We start from the raw sequence: 24,047 nt of genomic DNA on the forward strand, positions 1-24,047 counted from the left end.
GGGAAAAGTATTCCAGAGTGGAAGATACTTTGGCAGATTTGTTCCATCCGCTCTTATTTGTGCTGATTGTACACAATATTGCGTACTTTATCGATTCATGTTAACACCTCTAATGAATCATTTAAAGTAGTACAATGTAGAACCTATCATTCAACCTTCAATACGAATTACCTCAAAATTTACTTACTTAAGTGTAAAACGGAATAAGGTTCCTTACGTCATCTAGAGTTGAGGTCATCATCATTATTTTGTTTGAGGTAAGTAGTTACAGTAATATTTAATTATATTTATTACAAATGACACAATGAGACATACAAAAATCGTATTAAGTATTGTATTTTCACCACACTCGTAAAGTCTCTTTTTATTTTTCAAAAGCTGGTGAGAAATTTGCATTTTAGCAAAGTAGGTAGTTTGATGCAAATTTTGAGTTGTTTCCTCATGTCGGTCGGTGGAAATTGTGGAATTGACGACTAGAGGTTATTATTTAGCGTTCTTTTGGATTTCATTTGTAATGTTAAGTAGTATTTCCTAGCGATGGTTTGGTGAAAAATGTTGTGTTTCAGTTGTACCAAAGTTTATTTATTCCGTTAGGTTCTTAACTTTTCGCGCCACTCGCTACACGTGTGGTTAAACTTTTGAAACCTTTTTTTTATAAAAATAGATATTACAGATGCGACCAATTTCGCACAAATCTTAGACTGGACAACTTCAGACACTTTAATCAAATTTACTTTTTTTTACACTTAATTAACCTCTGTAGGTATTCACTGTGACACTCTTTTCTGCACCCTGCCAAGCTATTACAGACCTTATCATCATGGTATAAAGTCACAGTCATAAAACCAAATTTTAATAGGTTATGCCAAGCGAATTTGTACTTTATATAAAAGGTATAAGTTTGGGAATGCATTTATAGGCGTTCGTTATCGGGTGACCGCATAGTGATGTCATTTGGGCAAGGTCGGACATGCTCAGGATAAATTTGTTTAATTTATTATTAGTAATAATTACACCGCCAATTAAATTAATGGCTGCTTTAGTCTTGTTGGTGACTGGGTTTCTCATCCCGGTAACCGGTAAGAGCATTTTTTTTTAAATAAGTATTTGACTATGAAAAAATTGGAGGCCGATACGATACCTTACAAATTGATGTTAAATTCATCTCATTTCGAGAAAAAATCTCCATCTCATCATACGTATAATATTGGCGTAAGGTAAGCTACTCGTAGATGCAATACAAGAAGCTTAAAGTTCGTAAGTCTGAGGTGATGTGATGTGATGTCCTATTACTTACATTACATAGTTCTTTCTGTTCCGCCCTCTGACCTACATTCTCATTGTGAAAGTAATGAATGAAACACGTGGTGTTTCTGACAGCTGGACAGAAAGACTGACAAAACTAAGTAAAAAAATTAAAAGTTGGAAGTTAAAACCAACTAACAATGATTTCGAAAACTTCCAAAGTTGCGAACTTTTTAACTCGCTACCACTTAATTAAGGATTTTACTTCGTTATCCAAGTTTTCTTACCACTGGTAAAATATTTGTAACGAATAATTCTATAGAACTCGATGACTACAGGCTTTCCAAATCAAAGACATATGATATTTATGTAACTCCGTATAAGATGAATAAAGTCTAAGGAAAAAATGTGCCTCGGAAATCAAGAAAAAGTCATTCTCGGATAGACGGCGCACACACCTTTGGCCTATGCTTGGCTAGATGGCGTTGACGACACCTTTTCATATTTAACAATTTTAACACATAGGTATCAGTGAATGAACGTGGGTCGAAATGATATAAAAATAAAAATAAATACATTTATCTATACATATTATATGTAATTTTTTTATATAGTTGTATATATTTTTATTTTGAGTTTTAATCGTGTGTCAATAGATGTCAGTAAATTTACTGTGACTACAAAATTTACTATGACAACAACCCTCTATACTATCTATTCTCTTTGGTATTACGCTTTTCCACTGCGAGCGGGTATTGTTTTGCTGAAATAAATAGTTACTATAATTAACTATATATTTTGTCAACTCAAAGTGAGTGATATAGGCTTGAATCGGCTTGACACCCGATAGTTGTACAGGTTGGTAAGGTCAGCAGCAAATAGAGAATCGCAGACGATGAGTCACGAGGGCGCCGCGTGCCGGGCACACGCGATTAATTTGTTGCTCCTATTGTTGTTTATTACGATAATTAACCTAATAATTATAATATGATATAAAATAACAACTTTGTAATTATAGCCTAGTACAGTCAGCACCAATAGTAGCGTAAAGAAACAACGAGCCAAAAGTATCTGCCATCTCCGATCATTTCTCAAAATATGTAGATATTATGAATGATATATCTGGACAGTTCGCGATCTAAGGTATACGTGACAGTTTAATTGTTTTATGTATAGAGATATATCTCTTTTTGTTAAGCTTACAACGTATAAATATAAATTAGGTATATCATACAAATATCTGCTGGTTATTAAGGCAGCTGCGATACACTTCACGTCCCCAAAAAAGTAGACCTTTTTGTGAAACGCCTCTTAAACTTTATTAATATGTTAATTAGTATGCATGCTAGTCGGTGTGTGCATATTGCTTCATTATCAGTCGGGTCACGGGTCTGATGTTTTACGAAACTTAAATAGGCGCCGAGCTGGAGGTCAAATGGAGGTCTAAAGTCTAAAGGAGGCTAGTTTGGGCTGCCTTGGGTACGAAAGGAAAACATTTGTTTTTCGATTTGTTTCTATTCAATCCGCAACACTCAGAAAACTCATTTTACCTATTTATGAATTTCCTATTCGTACGTGTATCGTACAACGTTTTACAGTACATATGGGCCTTTGAACTTTTGACATACGCACGAAAAGCTGCTATTTCTCGCACTAATAGTGCGGGAAAGTAGGACCATATATACTGTAAATTATAATACATATTAGTTTCAAATCTACAATAACGGTGCCGTGAGGATATGCGCAAAAGATTTTACTTATCACCTGGTAAGTGTGTGTCAGTACGTATTATCATGCCGCGATCAGAAAGGGATTACAAATAACAGATTTCCATACACTTACGTCAAAATCAATATGGATTGACAGCTATCTCAATCCCTTTCTAATCGCGATTCAGTAATACCTACGTCAGCAATGTAGGTAGGTACCTACACCTACCTACCTACATTTTTTTATTAGCCTACTTTGGTGGAGGTACCACTGCTGGGCAAAGGCCTCCCCACGTTTTCTCCACTCGACCCTGTCATCGGCATTTTCCCACCATTTGGGGTAGAATGCGTCCAAGTCGTCCCGCCATCTCCTTTTCGGTCTGCCTGAACCCCGGCCTGATTAATTCAAGTAATAAAAAAAAAGAATTAGATAATAATTCTATTAATTGTGAATATATTTTTATTACATTGTTGTTCATAAGAACCAAGATTTTTTTCACCAATCGATAGCCGGCTACTATATGTAGGTAGGTACTTATTTTTATTGTGCAATAAAATTGTAATTAATAAATTTAATAAAGTAATAAATTTATTTATGTAATAAATAAATGCCTAATATTTATTTACTCTTGGAGTATTACAAAACAGCTACAGACCTACTTAATACATTTCTAATGAATAGCTCTATTATGCAAATGCTCGCCATAAGCTATAGGCTAATCGTCCATTGTCTACGTACCGATCGATACATCTTCAGTACTCGGCCAACCAAGACTGTACCTAATGGCTTGACCTATTTAATATTTATTTTTAGATATAGTTTAAGTTTTGTAGGTTAGTATTTAATTATGTTTTTATAAGTATGTATATTAAGTTCGAATGCACTAATAAATATTTAAGATTTTATCAGCTGATAAACAGTTTGTTTGCAGTCCATTCCATATCCATGATATCCATGTGGATATCTTCTCAATACCTATCCTCGTATACATGTTATATTTTTAAAGGCCATAGTCTGTTTTCCATACTAAGTTGGCCCTTAAATCAATTTGATTCGGTTTTTTTTTTGGTGAGAGGTGTCACTACTTCACTACTACATAAAAAAAAATTAATTCTTTTTTTTATATTACAACTGGTATTCGTTTTTTCAGTATCGATCAGGTATCGATGCATACCTCAATAAAGAACATATTTTAAAAATTTAAGGAAATCGCTTGAATACATCTCGAAAAACAATACATTAAAGAAAAAAATCATAAGTGAAAAACTGCCACTAGTAGGATGTTGATACTCAGCAAAAATATCCTTCACCATAAGAGGTACTCACAAAAAAAACCCGAATCAAATTGATATAAGGGCCAACTTACTATGGAAAACCGACTATGGCCTTTGTAAATAATACTATATATATATTTAGTATATAGGTACTTCGAACTTTTATTATAGACAATTTATATGTAGAGTGCATACCTATGCTGTTGACGGCTTTTCACTTTATCACAAGGTGTAAGTTTTTCATTAATTTCGGAATATTCACTAATTCGTTACAAGTATTTTACCAGTAGTAAGAAAACTTGGATAACGAAGTTAAATCCTTAATTAAGTGGTAATAGCGAGTTAAAAAGTGCGAAACTTTAGAAGTTTTCGAAATCATTGTTAGTTGGTTTTAACTTCCAACTTCTAAATTTTTTACTTAATTTTGACCCAATGGTTGACTGGTAGAGAATGCCTTAAGGCATTAAGTCCGCCATTTGTACAATTTCTTATCCTGCAAACAATGCGGAAAAAAATGGAGGAGTGTATATAGATAGGTTTTTATGCTTAAGTATATGTAAAATCGAATTTTGAAATTCAAATCGTAAATCTTCCGCTGGCAAAGACATGACATTACTGCAACACTAACTCGTGCCATTAACGTAACAACCAACTAATCACGTCTAACTACTTCTATCATTTGCCATGACTTAAGAGTTAACCGTGTTTCTGCCGCATCACGCATAACAGCCGCAAGCTGTAGATACCTAGTCGTATCAGTAATGTGGAAACCATATTCGAGTCTCAAAAACCGCCGCTTGATCAATCAATACCATCGAAGTTACGCTCTTATTTCAAAACGGCATGCTTCCGTACCTCAAAAGGAAAAAAAAACTGTCCGACCATTCCCGCCCTTTATCTCCGAAACTACTTGGTCAATTGGATTGGAGTTGGATTTAATTAAGTACTTATGTAGTTTTTGATCTGACCCCTAATACGGGTTTTTTGAAGACATTCAAGTTCCACATAAAAAAATACATTGTTAAAAATTGGGTAATGTACGAAACCCTTGGAAGTCTTGGAACTCGAGTCCGACTCGCACTTGACCGGGAATAGCTGTTTGGCGGCAGGTTATACATTATAGTCAGTCGCGTATAAATTAGCTTGAAATGTTCCTGACGTTTCGACGTTGTCCTCGTGGTTCCTTCCAAAAAGACTGGTTAAAGCACTCAAAGCTGTCCAAAGTGGCTATGTAAAGAGGGTAGGTAAAAACCGATGGTAAGCTTAAATTACCAATTGTATACCTTATGTTATCACTAATATGGTTTATTAATGATCATTTACATGCGTCCTCCGTGCCATTACAAGACTATAGTCGTTATCTCAAGGAAACTGTCAAGGTACTTACGCTAATTATTCAGCTAACTATAGAGGCTGCTGAATGCTGAACACATGTTAGGTATAGTATAGGTATATGAATACGAGTAATGTTAATGTCCTAGTGTTTGTCACAATTTACAAAATATCTATGAATTCTCCTGCCGAAAATAGTAAACAGAACTCAGTCAATCCTTATGGATAATATGGATGTCATCTACAACTCCTATGAGCCTGATTTGTAATAAAGCAAAAAAAAAAAATGGTGTTTTTTAAAACTTTCAAAATTTCGAAATTCTCGAGAATTCCCGGGCTTCGAGAAAAAAAACTCGAGAAGAGAAAGGTCGAGAAGCCAGAAACACTATTTCCTAGTTGACTACGGAACCCTAAAAACGTGTAGGCATCACGACATCCACACACGTGTCGTTGTCGTGCTATGATCGGGTTGTAAAGAACGCTAAAAATCGCTGAAAGTAAAGGCGACTTTCTATTGGTACAATTACTTAATAGGTACCAGAGGCGACGCGTCGAATATATTTCATATTATTCCGAATGTAATTTTAAATTGAAAACGTAACTACGATTGTATGGTGGTTACTGGTTAGGTTCGTGTAAATCTAAAGGTGACAGTCCATTTCCAACGACAGCTGCACTACTGTTCATTTTACTATGGAAATTGACAATGACAGCGACGCGTTCAGTACCGGTAGTGCAGCTGCGGTTAGAAATAGAATGTTACCATTAGCCTGCCTTTCTATTAAAGCGCAGATGAGAGGAGTCAATAATTCTTCTCTCAGTAGAAAAGAAAGGCAGCCTACAGAAGATGCTAAGGGGACCACGCCAAAAACGCGTCTGCGGAAAAGTGTAAAACCGTGAAATAAATGTATGAAAACTAGTGAGTTTAAGTATAACACAGAAAATATAGCAATTTTTTAAAAGCTTGATGTGACCTCGATCATGCGTGGCTCACTCCGCGATTTCGTCGCTTTGCTACAGGTAGCTAAAAGTACATCCGTTCGACCCCAATTTTGGGGTTTGCCATAAGCCGCGCGTGGCGCTGTCGCCACCTAGCGGCCATATCTGTGCTGATCGTAACAGACGCGTTTTGTAACAGACAGATTTTCAGTTGTGTAATTGTGTGATAGATGTCCATTGTCATGTTTAGTTATCAACCCAAGGACCTTAAGTCTGATTATAATGACTGGCATTATGTATAATTTTACGATTATAATTTTAATAATTATACTTAATCGATTTAATGATCCTATTATACAATACAAATCGTTATTACTTTTTATTATTTTATTGCTCAAGACAATAGAAATAGTACAAATAATAACGGTGGAGATAGATAACAGCCGTGTTAATATTTTATAGGGACCAATCTGCATTATTACGAGTTAAGCAAAAACTATCACCTGTACTTCGTCCTTACATAGAATTTTTAGAACTATGCATGAAATAGCAATGATGTTTGAAGTTGAATTGTGGATTGAAATCTAGACCGTTAAAAGATTAATCGAAAAAATCGATCTCTTCTAGACACGGTGTTATATATTAATTATATATACTTTTATTGATTTAGTATTCTAACGCTATTTTTCATTTGTTTCAGCCTCAAACAATGTCATCTAAGATCACGTACAGAAACAACATTTAAATACGAACGAACGAACGACCAAACATACTATTAATACTGTGTTCATTGTTTAAAACCATGAACGCGCCCTAAGAGAAAGAGACGGAGCTGGTTCTCAAAATAGCGCGTTCAGAAATAGAAAAAAAAATGGCCTCAGTTGGTGGCGGGACGGCGGCGGGCACGGATCGCTCGTGGTGGGCTACAACATGGGGCGCCATGGCTGACCTTGCCGAGGCGGTCGACGATCTGATATGCAGCTTCGATTATATGGACACAGCCATGGATAACCTAGTCATGCTTATCTTCATCTGGCTCCTCTTCTCCATAGTCCTTCTCGGCATAGCCAAATGGGCTTACGGCCGCTTCAAGCCGAAAACTGTTGAACCAGAAAAGCCGAAAGAAGAACCGAAACCGAAGTCTACGGCTACTGAGATCGTTAACAGCGCTGATACGGTGTTGGCTACTACTGCTAAAGTTAAAAGTGCTGCGTTTAACTCGTTCAAGCCTAAGCCTAGTGGGTTTGTGCCAGCGACCCCTCCCAACAAGCGTCGCTTGGGACGCATGTCCCCAGGGCCTGAGGCTCTCCACAAGAAGCACCAAAGCATCATAGTACCGACGTGCACGGGCCCGGACCCGCCGAGCGTGCAGTGGGTGAACGACTTATTGACGTGGTTATATAATGATCTGGTTATTGTGAACGAACTAGTGCAGCAATGGATTGTGTCCATGAACGAGTTCTCGAAGAAGTCCGTGGAGGAGGTAAGGGATTTAATTTTGCCACCTAATTTTGTTACTAGGTCTTCCATTGGGCCAATTGCACCATTCACTAGCCCGGGGTTAACCGGTTGAACCTGGAGTTACCATGGTTACCAGTACAATTTGACACTGGGTTAACGGTTTAACCGGTTAACCCTGGGTTAGTGGATTGGTCCCAGTGGCGCTTAGAGACACATAATCATTTCAGCTCACTATTAGCGTCATTTGAGCGTCGACGTCTAGTCAGCGCTATGGAAAATAGCGTCGCTGTGCAGTTGCGCCAACGTTGCGTCGAGCAGCAGCCATAGAGTTGACACGGCGCTGATGCTCGGTAGACGCTAGTGTGGGATTTCTCTTATAAATTTCAGGCGATTAGTACCAGTAAAGAAGTACCGCTGTTATTTTCTAGTAGATAAGCTGTTTTGGCTCGTAAAATTAGTCTTCAGCAATTCAACTTTATGTAGCCAAGCCTTCAACCTAACACTAGCTGACCGTAATAGGTAACTTCTTATCTACTGCCTCAGTTAAATGGAAGATCTATAAATTGACACTAAAAGTATATCTTTGACTGCTGAAATCATTGAATTTGACAGAGGAAAGTGTGTCGGTACTGCAATTGCAAATGTCTTATCTTCATAAGAATTAGACATGACACTTCCACACATCGTCACTGTAAAGTCTACCTATGCATAGTTAGCTTGGTCTACCTTTATCTTTATCTAACATCAGACCTATATTCGCATTGGATAACACTGTCCCGAATATTCATTTCGATGTGGACTACAGGTATTGTATTCTAAGAAAACGTGTTTTAACGGCTAAAATTAATTTCAAAAGTTTACGAGGAAAAATTGATTCAAAAAGAATATAGATATTAGTCTACTTGGTATATCATTATTTTAAATGTATTCAATGGGTTTATTCTTTATTCGAAGTTGAGCAATTTGAAAACTTTGTCAATAAATACCTCTAGGACATTTAACGACCTAATCGTTCCTTAACAATAAATTGAAAAAGTTTTAAATCTAAAACATGCTAGTTTATTGTGTTTAAAAACCATTTGGTTAATTGTTGTACATCCCCCACGGTTGTTAAAGTCCTTTTTGGATTAAATACTTGAATAAGTTCAATATATTAATAGCATACCTCGCAATCGAGCTAGCAAAACCGTAGCAAATGACAGTTGAATGTAAAGGTTAGCGTTCATATGTCATGAATCATCATCATGACTCATGATAACATAGTCACTATTTTTTAAATTTTAAAGTTAAATTAGTGTTTCAGGAAAGTAAATTATTAAATTACTTCTTTAAATTTTTGTTTATTTGATCTCAATTTGTTTAATCTTAATTTGAAATACAAAATAAATTCTACCTACTTATAACGTAATGATATGTGTATAGCACAAGGATGTAAATACCTTATTTAGCGTAATCACACGCAAACAGATCTTAAATAATTAATTTAAAACATAGTTTTTGTATTTGACTTAGTACCTAAATACGTATATATGCGTCAACCTTAATGTGCAACTGCTACGGTTTTGCTAACTCGATTGCGAGGTATGATTAATAGGTATACGTCCTTTTAAAGTCCATAACGATTTAAAGCTGAATAGGGTGCTGTTATATTTAATCATAATTTTCAAAAAAGTTGTATGTATTGTCTATTACTTGACTTTTGATTAAATCTAAATAATCAGCTGTAGACATAAGCTGATTTTGCTTTTACGTGTTTATTTTATTACATATTTAAACGATCAGCAAAAAAATACTAACCTCACCTAACTTTACAAAGAATTGCATAGCAAAAAAAAACTAATTTAACAGCAAAACAACATTCTGCTGTGCAAATCAGAATTTATGAATGACGTATTTTATTTGAGGGACGAAAATAACGAAATCTCTTAAATAAAAAGTTTCCGTTATTTCCAAATCCTGTCGCTGTTTAAGCCTTTATAAGGCAGAGGGAATATATTTCCCACCTGATTTTGAACTTTAGGTTTATTTCATTTAGAATAAAAAAGAATTATTAAACAATAAAAAGCCTTAAAATAGAAAATACAAACTAAAATTAAAAACTAAGCTTAAAAATAAACTATAAACTATGATTTTTAAGTTTATTTCAAATTGATAGGGTTTAATTTTGCATAACGTTTGAAACACGTACAAATGTAGTGAACAATCCTTTGCTATCGTATTTTCTTAAACGTTCGTAGGTATTGGTCATGCTACTTCAGTCAATCTTAGTACTTTTTGTACTGAGACTGACTGACGTTAGTGCATTTCCGTGAAAATGCGACGGTAAAGGATTATTCACTACATCTGTAAACACTGCACTTTGAGGTGCGCAAGCGGCGTTTGCATTGCTTATCTCCACATGACGCAACTGTTAGCTTATCTATGGTGCTCATCACCGTAGTTCTTGGTTACATTCTACTTGCATCTCGCGGCATCGCCGTGCCATATACCTAGTGGCCTGCTGCATAATCGCGGGAAATGTCAATGTTCTATTTATGCATATACTTAGTAAGTACAGAGGTTAGCGACACCAGGGAACCTAGCCAAGATGACAATCATATGCCGACAATCGCCAAAGTAAAAGAACAAATAATATTTAAGTGTTTAGTATTTAAGTTTTGAAGAAACCTGGATAATACTCGTGGATAGTTAATGTCGTTAAAAATCTGTAATGTAATGAACAGGGTTGAAGTTAAAATCTAAAAACTTTACTTTATGACAAGGAACATTTATGACATTTTGTGTTTTTTTGTTTTTTTTTTTTTATTATTATGAATGGGCTTACTCATGGCCACAGACTAGCCGAGGCGTAGACGTGGCCTACGATGGAGCGAGCTCGCCCAGAAGGTGCCTGTTCACTCTTGATTTGAAGGTTGCCGGGTTATAAGAACACGGAAATATAGACGCCGGCAGGGAATTCCATTCCTTGGCAGTGCGCATTTGTGACTAAATAAATGGACTAACATTGGGCATTTGGTGCTATTAAATCGAAACTACCGTGCGGCATGCAATGTATCAAGAATAACATCGCCAGAGCTTAAATCGAGCCAGGCATTCGTCTTCAAAGGTAACTTTACCATGGGGCTAGTTTTTAGGTCACAATTTTAGGTGATTAGGTCTAAGTTTAGCCCACACCAGTAGGTGTATACCTAACCAATTCATTTCAGTCGGAACTGAAAATGGATTCCCATTAGCATGCTATTTCTAACTTTTAACCATCACGAAATACCGAAACTTACTCTATTAAGTAGATAAATAAATATCTACTAAACTCTCTCCGTAAACACGAAACTCCGAAATGGCTTCAAAGACAAACTGAAATAAATGGAGAAAATAACTTCCCAGCAGCCTTAGATCAACAAATCTTATAGCTGTCAGTGGGCCGCAAACTAAATTAGACTTTGTGCTTTTGTAATAGAGTTTTTATTTGCTTGGAAGGCAATATTGGCTTGCGTATTATTAGGTCGTGTATAAAAAAATCTAGATCAAGAACGGTCTTTATGGTTAACTTATGTAAATCGAGGTATTATTGTCGTTCCGAATATTTGGATCAAGCTAAGTTTGCTTATGACGGCCTAGAGGACCAAGTCCAACGAGATGGTGTGACCAAATATCCGCCCAGATGGACATCACACTAAGCAACGCTTTCCACAAAGCAACCGACAGGGAGAAGTGGAGAGCTGCCATAGGAAAAATTAGTAAGCGGAGTCACGATCCTCAGCAGTGAGGGACCGACTTAGAAGAAGAAGAAGTTTGCTTATGAAATGTAAAACGTGTATTTTGTGTTATGTTTTCCTGAAGTTTCGCATCCTGTTTGTCTCTCCATATGTTTTACTATGTTTCAATGTTAATTAAGTAAAACGTATGAATATAAGAGCCTCGGTAGAGAGTACCATTTTGTACCATTTGGAGTTGAAACTCTTGGTCCATGGGGTCCCAGTGCGCCCAAGTTGGTCGCAGAAATCTCGAAGCATCTGGTTGACGTAACTGGTGACCGAGGAGCTGGCGGCTTCCTCGCACAACGTATCAGCATACAGCGAGGAAATGCCGCCAGCATCCTTGGTACCATTGTACCAGCTTAATTGTATTGTACTAGCTTAAATCTAAAATAGGTCCTTTAGTATTTAATGTGTATGTCTTTTAAGCGTATCGGGTATAGCATTATATATATAGGTATGTCGGCGGCCGATCGTAACATCATCAGGCAGATCGTAATGTTCCTGTGTAATGTTTTGACGATAGTCACATTAAACCAATATTTACAGGCCTATTCGGATTTCAAGATAATGACAAGATCTAGAGACGATTTAGAGATCAACTAGATCTACATTAGATATCGACTAGATGTGACTTGGATATCTAAGTCATAACTTGTCGAAATCGTTCAAGAGGACCTCCAGAATCGCGGAAACGTCAAATTTGACATATCTATGTTACAAATATCTTTAAATTATCCATATCGTAACTTGTTGAAGTCTAGTAGAAATTTAATTCATTTTCCGAATCGAGCCGATAGGTAGGATAGGTTCGTTAGGTTGCTTCAGATGCCCGAAGGGCAAACTGCCCAGAAATAGGAGCCCCGCGTAGCGGGGCTCCGTCGACTCAGGGAACAAGTCAAAGATTTTCACGTTTCACGATATGCCTAGGAATTTCACGATATGCCTGATCTTACGATCGGCCGCCGACATATATATAGTCAGTCGCTAGTGTACCCAGCCCAATCCCGCGTGAGAATACTTCTTGGAGATTTATTTGAGAAATGATTTACCGATAGTTCACAAAGTCGTATCGCTAAGCATACCTATCCGATTTCCCAGGGTACAATTGGCTATAAATCGAACAATGCTGTGAACGAATGTCGTACGGTTTTATAGCGTACCTAATCATGGTAATGACTTTATTGACTAAAATTACTTCTTTGGCTGCGTTTGCAACTCCACGACTTTTACAGTCTTTTCTATTCTTTGAAAGCGTCAATTTTCGACCCGCTGCGCTAAACGAAGTTGCCGCTTTCCGGCTCCGTCGAATAGAAAAATTGTAAGTAGGTATATATCTCAACCAATAAGGAAGCCTCAGATTATATGTTACATTTTACAGAGATATATTTGAGATATTTCTTATTTTAAATGGTAAGCACACGACAATGATAATAATCCCGCTATACTTAATCCTAGCCCATTCATACAGCATGTGGTCGGTTCCAGGCGGTTTGCGCCACGCGAACCAAGACGCCGCGCCAAATCGTACGATGTTTGCGTCAGATTAAGGGCCTAGTTACGAGTAGTATAATATATAAATGACTCATATAAAACGTGTAGTGTATAGCAAACAAGCGTAGTCGCCGCGCCACGCGGTACAAGACGCCATTACATAATGTGCGTCCGCGCTGCCAAAATGCGTTGGCTGTTGCCAGGGAGACTCTCTTTTTATACCACCCCACCTAATAAGCACCACAATATAAACAGTGTTGCGAACGCAACCTTTATTTTCTGTATAAAACTAATGCAGTAGCTAAACGCAGTATTTGGAAGCTTTTTCTAAAGCACCAATAGGAGCGCTCCACATACCATATATTGCGGCCAATTAGAGGCATCTAAATCTTAACCACCATTTCGTACATTCAAATTATGCAAATCACTCTTTCATCAGCCTCCATACAACCACCACACCACTTTTACATTTAACCGTTTTAGTCAAAGCCCTTGTAAACCAGTAACTTTGGAAAATTACAACAGTTTACTTCAAATCGAAGCTTTTTTTTTATTTGAGTCGTCGAGATCCTGACCTGCACGACGGCTACAAACAGCAACATTCCTAATTGTATAATGGTGGACCTTATTACAAAAGTTAAGATAGTTTCTTGGAAAAAACTTGGTAGGTTCATTCAACGGCCGAAGCGTTTTCGAAAAAAAAGCAAGCAGGCTTACCTAAATCAGGAAAATAAAGCACAAAGCTTTCAATGCAAACCTCTTATATATAAGTATATCAATATAAGTATCTTAATGCCGAATTAAAGCTTAATCTTACCAATTCGCATAATGTATGCTGTTAGTTATTTTAGATGATAGTATTTTAGCATACCTACCATAGAAATATAATACGACAGTCAACTTATGGCCTATTAACCTTTGAAAAGGTAAAATGTCATTTTACACTAACACATGTAAGTAATAAATTTACCCTTTTTTGCAAATAAATTATTGTTTGTTTGTTATGTATGTATATTATTGATGGAATTAAACACGAGTTATGTGGAAGGACCTAATTCTAAAATAGAGATTTACCTACTGTTAGCGGGGTTTTGAACGTGCCCTAACTGACAGCGTATGTCATTGCGCCACTCTCTGGGAAGATGGTTTCCCGCGAAAGGGACGATAGCGTCGGTCTATGCATTATCCTGTACTCAGTCCAAGAATAAATCGTTTACTCAAGACCTAGTGCGTTTCCCTGTTATTACTACTTGTAGCTTTATTAGGTACTCATTGGACCATAAACACTGCAATATTATGTGTTTATGTAAAGCTTCAACATAATTGTTTGCATAATGTATTTAAGATTCATACTTTATGTTTGTTATCAAACAACTGAAGTGCAGTGAAGAGTGTTGACAATGAATTGCATTAAAGGTCATGTTACGTCCATTAGCTGAATTTAAGGTTAGATTCGAATTACGTCTGCAACAGCGTTGCTGCTGCAGCGTTGCTGCTGCAGCGTTGCCGCGGGCGGTGTCATTGACAATTTCCTTGCTAACTTAAGTGAGGCGTGAGTTTTAATAACGACAGCAGCGATACGGCAATGACAGGATATTGACAGTGTCACGGCTCGGCCACGACATTGCGCGACCGACGGCAACCTTAGGTGGGAACGAAAAGCTAAATCGCTGTGTCTCGCTTCAACCTATGGTTGCCGCCGCCGCCGGTCCCGCAATGTCGTGGCCGAGCCGTTATCACCCATTTTTCGCTATTGCAATGCTCCTAGTAACGAAGCTGCAGTCGCCATCCGAATGTCACCATAAGACAATAATAAGACGATGAAGATGTTATCTCGTGTGACCAGAATGACAATATAACGTAACTAAATTATACACATGAAGGAAAACACGGAGGAAAACATTTAAATTGTGAAACCTTGACCAGACAGTGTCTGACTCATTGTCAATGTTTTGCTAAAACCTACTAAGTACATACATATTGTTTTCTATGTAAGTATATAAGTATTTGTATGTATATGTTTATTACATAATAATATATCGTCGTCTAGTATACCCGCCGAAGAGATATACGAAGAGTGAAAGAGAAGAGGATGATATTGAACACCATCAACAACAGACGGGGAAAAATGATTGGACATTTGTTACGGCACGACAACTTCTTTAAAACCATCATAGAAGGCAAGATAGAAGGAAAGAGAGGCAGGGGCAGACCAAGACGTAGCTATGTAGACCAAATAAAAGAAAAAACTGGTGTCGTGTCGTATCAAGAGGTCAAAGCTATGGCTTATGAGAGGGAGAAATGAAAAATACTCCACCGACAAGAGGATACCTCTTAAATTGAAGAAGAAGTATACCCGCAACACAAGCCTTATTGAATTGAGCTTACGTTTTCAAGTTTAAGCTGCGTATTCCCGGCTAAACTACTAATGACTTGTTTCTAACATGCCACTAATTTTTGTCGCTCCCCTGTTGATGAGTTTATCATTCACGGAAAGATGACACGATGGTATTCTCATGATGTAATGAAAATGACATTCGGGATGTGGGTGAGCACCCAAACATGCACTTAACGTTTTTTGCAGCCGTTGTGTTTTGGAGCATTATACAGTAGGTACACCACACAATGTTTTTAGCTCTATACTATACTTGACTTTATTCAATTAGAAGAACTAAACTGACCGTTTTTATTTCGATTTAAGTTTGATATCATGGTAACAATATGTAGTTGATTTAACTTTATTTAAAAACTGACAGCCTGGTTTTTAAGATATGGTTGGTGATGGTTGGTAATAACCGAAATTGTCTATCTGATTTTGTTTTTACATAAACACTTCAATTAAACTTTATTTTCTTATTACGTTTGGGCTGTCATATTTTTTTTTGTAGATTCCTTATTCTAATAAACTTACTAGATATAGTACGTATACCTACTAAATAGCAGTTTAGCGGGTATTGAAAGCAAGCAATGCAACGTTCTCGGATCCATAAAACTCGGTAACTACTTTGTTCTGGCCAGCGACCTGGAATTCGCGTTATGACACTTTTATGGCCGCTTTACGACGGCATTATGACGGTTAAATTTTGCCAAAAGTCGTGCCGGGATACGGAAGTGACTAGGCACAAAAAATTGTGTAGGAAATAATGAAAATTTCTGGGTATTGCACTGATAAATATCGTTAATAAGTGATTTCGTCGATAACTTTTGGAAGTCGACGAAGGCGATGAGATTTTAACTGCAGTGTGTTTCATGGAACTCATGGAAGTGGTATTTTTGAAACTGACTGACAACAGACAGCTTAACTAACTGAACGTTAGAAAATATTAGATTAGATTCAAAATATTATACTCTTACTTTACTTAACACGTTCGCAACGGCAAAGAATTTTTAAGACTTTCCCTGGGCACGGCACAGGGTCTGTTAGATCCGATGCATGACTTTATTCTATGGCGTTAACGGGTCGATAATAACCGTTGGGTATTCTCTTAATTAATTGTTATTATCTACGTTTTTACGATGAATTATGCATATATTTTTTAAATAACATATTCTTTGATAGTCAACCTAGTCACTATTCAATTCGTAGGTAGATTCATTTTAAAATGAAAATGCTGGACAAAAAACAATTTGTCGGATCTCTTACACCCGATATCCGCACTGGCTGTTCAGATTGTCGATATTTTTGTAGTGTTGGGGGTAGAAATAAAACATCGATATCGAAAAATATTAATTTTAATATGGTGATAGACTTATGTGATACCTACTAAAGACAATATTGCAATTAGTGAACAATTTGATGGTAGGTAGGTGGTAGGTTGATGGGCTTGTGTTAATATTATTGGCAGATATGTAACGCTTACCAATAATTATCCTCCTGGCAGTTACATCTTCTTTGTTCTTTTTAACCGTTTCATGTTCGTTTTCTTGTTTTTCACTAAAAAAACAATGTTTTTCTCGATCGCTTCATGATCGATAATTCACTAATTGTCACACCCACACACTTGGACTGCACTGGCTCAACTAGACTTTCATCTAGTACGGCTATCGGGTCATCGGGCATCGGATCTTGACGACCCGATGGCCGTACCAGATGAAAAAAATTTTCGCCCTGGTCGGCATGGGGTCGAAAGTAACCGATACGTATTTTATTACCTATATTGCTTATATTCCAGTAGACATTGTCAAAACACTACCTATCCTTTTTTTACTCTTGCTACATCCAGAGATATCTATCCCGCACCAGCGTACGGAACAGCAAATTATCTCTCGCACCGAAGGAAAGTTCTACAACGGTTACATTCGACCCGATGCCGTAGTGAACGTGTTAAGAAAGGATTTAAAAACCCCAAAGGCGATTAATAGACATGAAGTTGTTAGTATTTGTCGACTTCTACACAGACGAGGTCCCCAACTGTTATAAATATATTTGTATGACGATTATGTTATAGAAGTATCTAATTTTCTACTGTAAACTCAGGTAATTATAGTCATAGACTACAACGATGGTTTAATTTTTAACGTTAATTATTGATGAGCTCATTTAAATTATGCTCGTTACATTTATTTTCGATCTAAGATATACTATATATGTATATGCATAGTTATAATTTAACTATACGCTATCAACATTTTTAGGATATCTTCTTCTTCCTCGCGTTATCCCGGTATTTCGCCACGGCTCAAGAGAGCCTGGGGTCCGCTTGACAACTAATCCCATGATTTGACGTAGGCACTAGTTTTTACGAAAGCGACGACCATCTGACCTTCCAACGCAGAGGGTAAACTAGGCCTTATTGGGACTAGTCCGGTTTCCTCACGATGTTTTCCTTCACCGAAAAGCGACTGGTAAATATCAAATGATATTTCGTACATAAGTTCCGAAAAACTTGGTACGAGCCGGGGTTTGAACCCGCAACCTCCAGATTGCAAGTCGCACGCTCTCACCGCTAGGCCACCAGCGCTTCGACTGACTGACATAACATTTTTAGGATATACTATATGCATTATACCTACGAGTATTCGCTACCAAAATCTTGTGAAAACAATAAAAGATTTCACGTGTTCATCCGCGCTGCAGACTCCGAATCTGGGTCAATGCGGGAGATTTCAAATTTAGAACGCGGAACCGCTGCACCGCTGCGGTATGCACTATCAAAACAAACTACCCACTCCTATAACTAAAACTGAATTTGGATCATGATTTTATTAGGCATTCACATAGGCAAACTAAGTTTCTCGGAACCAATGAGTTACCTATAAATATATACTATCGTATCATTGGGTAGGTCATTTGGCAGTCGCTTTTCGGTGGAGGAAAATCACTTGAGGAAACCGGACTAATAAGACCGAGTTTCCCCTCTGGGTTGGAAGGTCCGATGGCCGTCGCTTTCGTAAAAACTAGTGCTTGCGTCAATTACCGATAATAACTTTGCAACTGTTGCCGGATTTATATTGTTACCACTATTAGACTATTACACTTAAGAGCAGAGCTATAAAAATTAGTAGAAATACTCGTATGATGCATGTTGAAATTATATTGCCAAGTCACATTTCAGAGACAACCTTTTGCTTTTGCAGTTATTTTACATAGGTAGACTTTTAGTGACAAAGTCTGGAAGTCTATACCTAAACGTAAAATATTATGAAAATATGTGGCACTACCACACTTTGTCACTCCAAAGTAGATGCAGACGATAAGACATGAGAATGATATGCCCGATTATTTACTACTTCCAGCCATTGCGAAGGTACTATTATGAATTATGATCTCAATATGTTATTTCTATCTTATGTAAACAATTGCATGAATCGATGTGTGTTTCACCGCGAGATGAGTTCACGTCTCAATTTAGCTGGTGATTGGGAGTCAAAGGTCTGCTAGATTGGCGGGCTGTCGATACGAGAGCAATGAAGCTCGAGAGACGACCTTCATGTTGGTTACATCATTGAATAATTTACATCATGTTACATCCAATTATTTTGGAAAAATGCCGATTCTGATCAATGACTCAAATTACATATTTAATAAAGAAATCATCATCATCTCAGCCTATATACGTCCCACTGCTGGGCACAGGCCTCCTCTCGAGCGCGAGAGGGCTTGGGCTATAGTCCCCACGCTAGCCCAATGCGGATTGGGGACTTCACATACACCTTTGAATTTCTTCGCAGATGTATGCAGGTTTCCTCACGATGTTTTCCTTCACCGAAAAGCGACTGGTAAATATCAAATGATATTTCGTACATAAGTTCCGAAAAACTCATTGGTACGAGCCGGGGTTTGAACGGGGTTAATAAAGAAATAAATATCTGGGGACATCTCAAACTAAGCAAAGCTTGTACTATGGCTGCTAGGCGACGATATACATACTTTATATAGATAAATACATACTTATAATACATAGAAAACACCTATGACTTTTAGAAACAAATACTTGTGTTCATCACACAAATAAATGCCCTTATCAGGATTCGAACCCAGGACCGTCGGCTTCAAAGAAGGGTCAATTACGACCGGTCGTATTTAATAGTTTATTCAAAGTATGTTTCAATAAAAAGAAGCTGAATTGACATGTCAATTTAGTACCTATTTGTATTATAGTACCTCTGTATATTTACTTATATAAATAAATAAATAAATTTAGCGTTTATTATGATTAGAAGTCAAAAGTTTGTTAGATTGGCGTAGTAGTAGTAGGAGAGCAATGCAGCCCGAAAGACGACCTTCACGCAGGTTATGTCATTGAATAAATTGCTATTAAATGGCAATTAAGACGAAGCAGGAGCTGAGTTTTAAATATTTTAGGTAAATATACCCGACTCGCTAACGGCAGCGGCTTCTAAAACTAGTGCGATAAGGACAAGCTGAAAAATCCCGCGTAAAAATCTCAAAAATCGAGGTTTCGTACTCGACTGTTTCCTCCTCCAAAACTTAACCAATCCTAACCAAACTTGGAAATCTAAATGATTATGAAATTATCTGTGTCGGACCGTTTTGCTTTTTTGGCTAATTGATATCAGTTTTGAATACCACGCCTTTCATTGCGGCATAGTCAATTAGGCCATTTTGGCCATTTTTGAGGGGCTCTAGCGCGCAAAACGATAAAGATAAGACAATGATATTGACAATGTTAATTTGTGTTGAAAAAATCATTGCTCTAGCATCAAACCCACGGAGGAAACAGTCGAGTACGTTTGTATGGAGAAATTACCACTCCTGTTGGCTCTTAAGTAGTTAATTTGCATCCGACTATGGATAAAATGCCAACGACTTTTAGAATATTTGTGATTGGAAGTTAAAGATACGTGAGATGAGAAGGAGAGAAGAGAGCAATGTAGAGATGACCTTCGCGCAGGTTATGTCACTTAAAAAACTGCATTTATAGTGAATGAGTATAGGTATCTGAGTTGAAAAACTTAAAAACTTTGCATTATGAAATCTGTTATTCATTTTATTATAAAGCATTTAATAACAGGTTTTATACACGTGAATTCACATTTCGATTTAGTGTTGTGGTTACAAATCAAAGAAGTCTGAGAGATAAGCGTGGAATGTAGCCCGAGAGACGACCTTCACACGCGTTACGTCATCGAACTAAACTAATAAAATGCTAATCGTGAGTTTGCATGCAACGGTCGCTTGAAATAATAAATTATTTTATTCGTAAGTTAAACAATCTTAACAAGCTAATCAAATGGATCTTCATCAGTGTAGTATAGGCGCGTAATGATACTAATGAGATAGGTTATTATTGTTTTTCCTTCAAACATTGAAGGTGAAGTAAATTATTCTAAATAAAATGTTGTGTAAGTAAATGTGTTTGATTGATATGCTTATGAATCAAAATCCTAAAACCTATTGTTAAATATTATTGTTAAACATATATTATATGTATACATAAATAATGCCTTAAGCCTAAATTTTTTCAGTGTACACATTATTTCACAGTCGGATACGTAGTGCAATCGAGACACAAATAACAAAATTTTGATAGTCGATGTTTGCGCGTTTGCGGTAAGCATTCTGAACTCTAAAAGTTTTATTTTGTAGGTAGGTACTCTATTTGAGAGAATAGGTGTGTGTGAAAATGAAATTCACATGTAACGTGTGAGATATTAAAAAAATATATCGACAACCTGACTAAAAATAAAAGTGATTATTAAAATAATGCGTGCGTACCGCGTGACGGTGACACACCCGACACACCGTGACTTTCATATTGACACCAGACTCGTCTCGTCTCGTCAGCTAAATACAGGTCTATTATTAGGATCTAGAACCTAACGTCAGTGGGCGATGCATGCGTTGTTCCTCTAGAAATACTTGGCAAGTTGCGTTTACCTTCATTACTTTACGAGTATGTTTACCTGTTTACTCTCACGTTGAGAATATGTTATTAAAAACTATTTCAGTAATCGGAAATTATTTAGATTTTAGATATAAAATTTATTTTATTTGTCGCTTTGCTTCAGTATGTGCTTGATTGTTCTTAAGTGGTGCTTTTAAGTTAATGCAATCGTCTCATTTAGGTAGAGTACTTGTGTTGTGTTCACAAGTTAATGTTCATTTAGCACAGTGGTGGGCAAAGTACCGCCCTCTGAAATCTCTTAAACTTTCTGGTCCCCCATAAAAATTTTACCCACGACAGGACAACTAATTAATTTTGTCAATGTATAATAAGCGTAGTTGAACTTGAAAATTGTTAACTCATTATAAAAACGCCACCTGTATACAAATCTGCTGGCAGTGCGCCGTCGAGTTTTATTTCACACAGCAATTATAACAGCTGACATTCACAGAGTTACGCGGAGCTTGTTTATTATTAGGTTGTTTCCGTGCATTTGGTGACACGTGGGAATTGGGTTGCCAGATCGAAAGGCGTTATTATCGGGAAAAAATATCAATTTTTCGGGATTTTGGGACTTGAGTCGGGAAAAAAATACTTTCAAATTAAAGTAATTGTATTGCGCTCGACGCCGGTCGCTCGCTCGCTCGACGACAGTTCGGAACATGAAATTATTGTTTTATAACGTGAAGCTGTTTTTCGGGACAATTTTCACTTCGTCGGGAATCGGGAACACGTGCTAAAAATCGGGAGAATCCCGCCAAATCCTGACCATCTGGCAACCCTACGTGGGAATCACGGTCGGAACTCAACCTGACATCGGTTTTGATGTAGTCAACGTCAAAGATATGTTTACACTTTTGCACCTTACTAATTTGCAATAAGGCGAAAAATGTACTTAAACATATATTTGACTTCGGCTGTACTCGCTGATAAATTAAAAAAAAAATATTCTTGAAAAAGTAAGGTCGGTCTGGTATTTTAATATTTTAGTAACTGTTTATTTTCATGATGCTGCTGTGGAAGCCAACCGTAAATGTGAACTGTTTATGACTATCGAATTCTCTACATAAATACCTATTTGTAACTTTTATCGGCCTTGGCCAATTGCTACTTTTATGTAATATGTAACCTACCTACCGTAGATATTATAATTATAAGTCACAAGGTGAATTGACTGAGAAAACGCCGTTTTTATAGAAATCTTCTGTTCTGTTTCAACCAGCAATTTCAGCGTTGTTCCGCTTGTGTTTATTAAAAATAAAATATAATTTATCACTAGTTTCCGTTCCGAACATTCGATGACACGTGAGATTCACGGTCGACTCCCAGTCCCGCCGATACGGACATGATGCCTTGAATTTATTATTTTTAAGTAGGTAGGTATATCAGTATGAATGGAAATTTAAATATGAGTACATATATAATTTTTTTATAAATGTTAAACTCTCTTTTAACAGTGACCGAGTTGTCCTGTAATCGGTAATTTAAGCTCAAATCTGTCGTTATCTATAAACATCTGTCAAAATTAACAAGCCATTAACAAAATTTAAACAAACTTTATTCTCTGGTATGGCTTAATAGCGCTCTGGCTGAGTTCGGTTGGTATGGTTCGTACATTTGTCCCATAGCAATAAGTCGATAAGAGAATCGATAGCGGCGCGCCCGCGGCGGCGGGTGAAGGCCGCGAGACAAGGTCGGGATGCCGCGTTACAGATATAGTGCATAATGATTTTCCATCGTATTTTCACGAAAACGAACAAACGTGTCTTACTACTTCAGTCAGTCTCGGTACAAAAAGCCTGGGGGTCTACCGCGAACCACGCTCGACTTGTTGCCTCTCTGTCGCACTTGTAAGTTCGTACGTAAGTATGACTGGGAGGCAACACGTCGAACGTGGGTCGCGGTAGGCCCCCAGAGCCGAGGCGTCCGACATGTCATTTTCGATGACGGCTGATCGTGAATATCGTGATCGGTTCGGTGATCACGTGGTGCTTTGTGCTTTCCATAGAAAGCGAAGCGCCGGAAGCCCCGGCCCGGTCGAGCGTGAGTCATCCTTAATGGTAAAACTGAAATATGTAAATACCAACTAACTGGCCTAACACCTAGAAGAACGCAAACATTTAGCGTCCCTCGATAAATAACTCAACAATAGAACTTAGCGATTGGCCAACCGCCAATGTATTAATTTTTGTGCCAACTACTATTCACAATAAACTATTTTGAACCCGTTTCTAGTACAAATTTATCTAGAGATTCATAATAATTATATGTAATCACAGGTCAGATATATATTGGTTTTGTCGTTAAAAGTAATTATGTGAAGCTATATTACTGTCTTTTTATGTAACATATGAGCACAAAATGCCGTGTCTTACAGCTACATGTTATTACTATTTTAATATTAATATAGGCCGGTAGCTTGAACATGTCATGCTCGCTTAAAAGTCTTTGCTTACGGTGGCGTTGTTGATCGGGTCGCCACTTTCCCG

General features: G+C 37.3%; 1 protein-coding gene across 5 annotated transcripts in view; it reads left to right on the plus strand.

The window, feature by feature from the left end:
- The window catches only part of LOC134675855 (uncharacterized), a 90,660-nt gene that overhangs the window by 35,275 nt on the left and 31,338 nt on the right, over positions 1-24,047 (plus strand). For all 5 annotated transcript variants that reach the window (XR_010099816.1, XR_010099815.1, XR_010099814.1 and 2 more), the window contains exon 2: positions 7,201-7,983. Coding sequence is in view for 1 of the 5 variants with exons in the window: in XM_063534159.1 (XP_063390229.1) it covers positions 7,372-7,983 (612 nt within the window). In the remaining 4 variants the exon portion in view is untranslated. The remainder of the gene's footprint in view (positions 1-7,200; positions 7,984-24,047) is intronic.

Source organism: Cydia fagiglandana, chromosome 23, assembly GCF_963556715.1.
Source record: "Cydia fagiglandana chromosome 23, ilCydFagi1.1, whole genome shotgun sequence".
Lineage (NCBI taxonomy): Eukaryota > Metazoa > Arthropoda > Insecta > Lepidoptera > Tortricidae > Cydia > Cydia fagiglandana.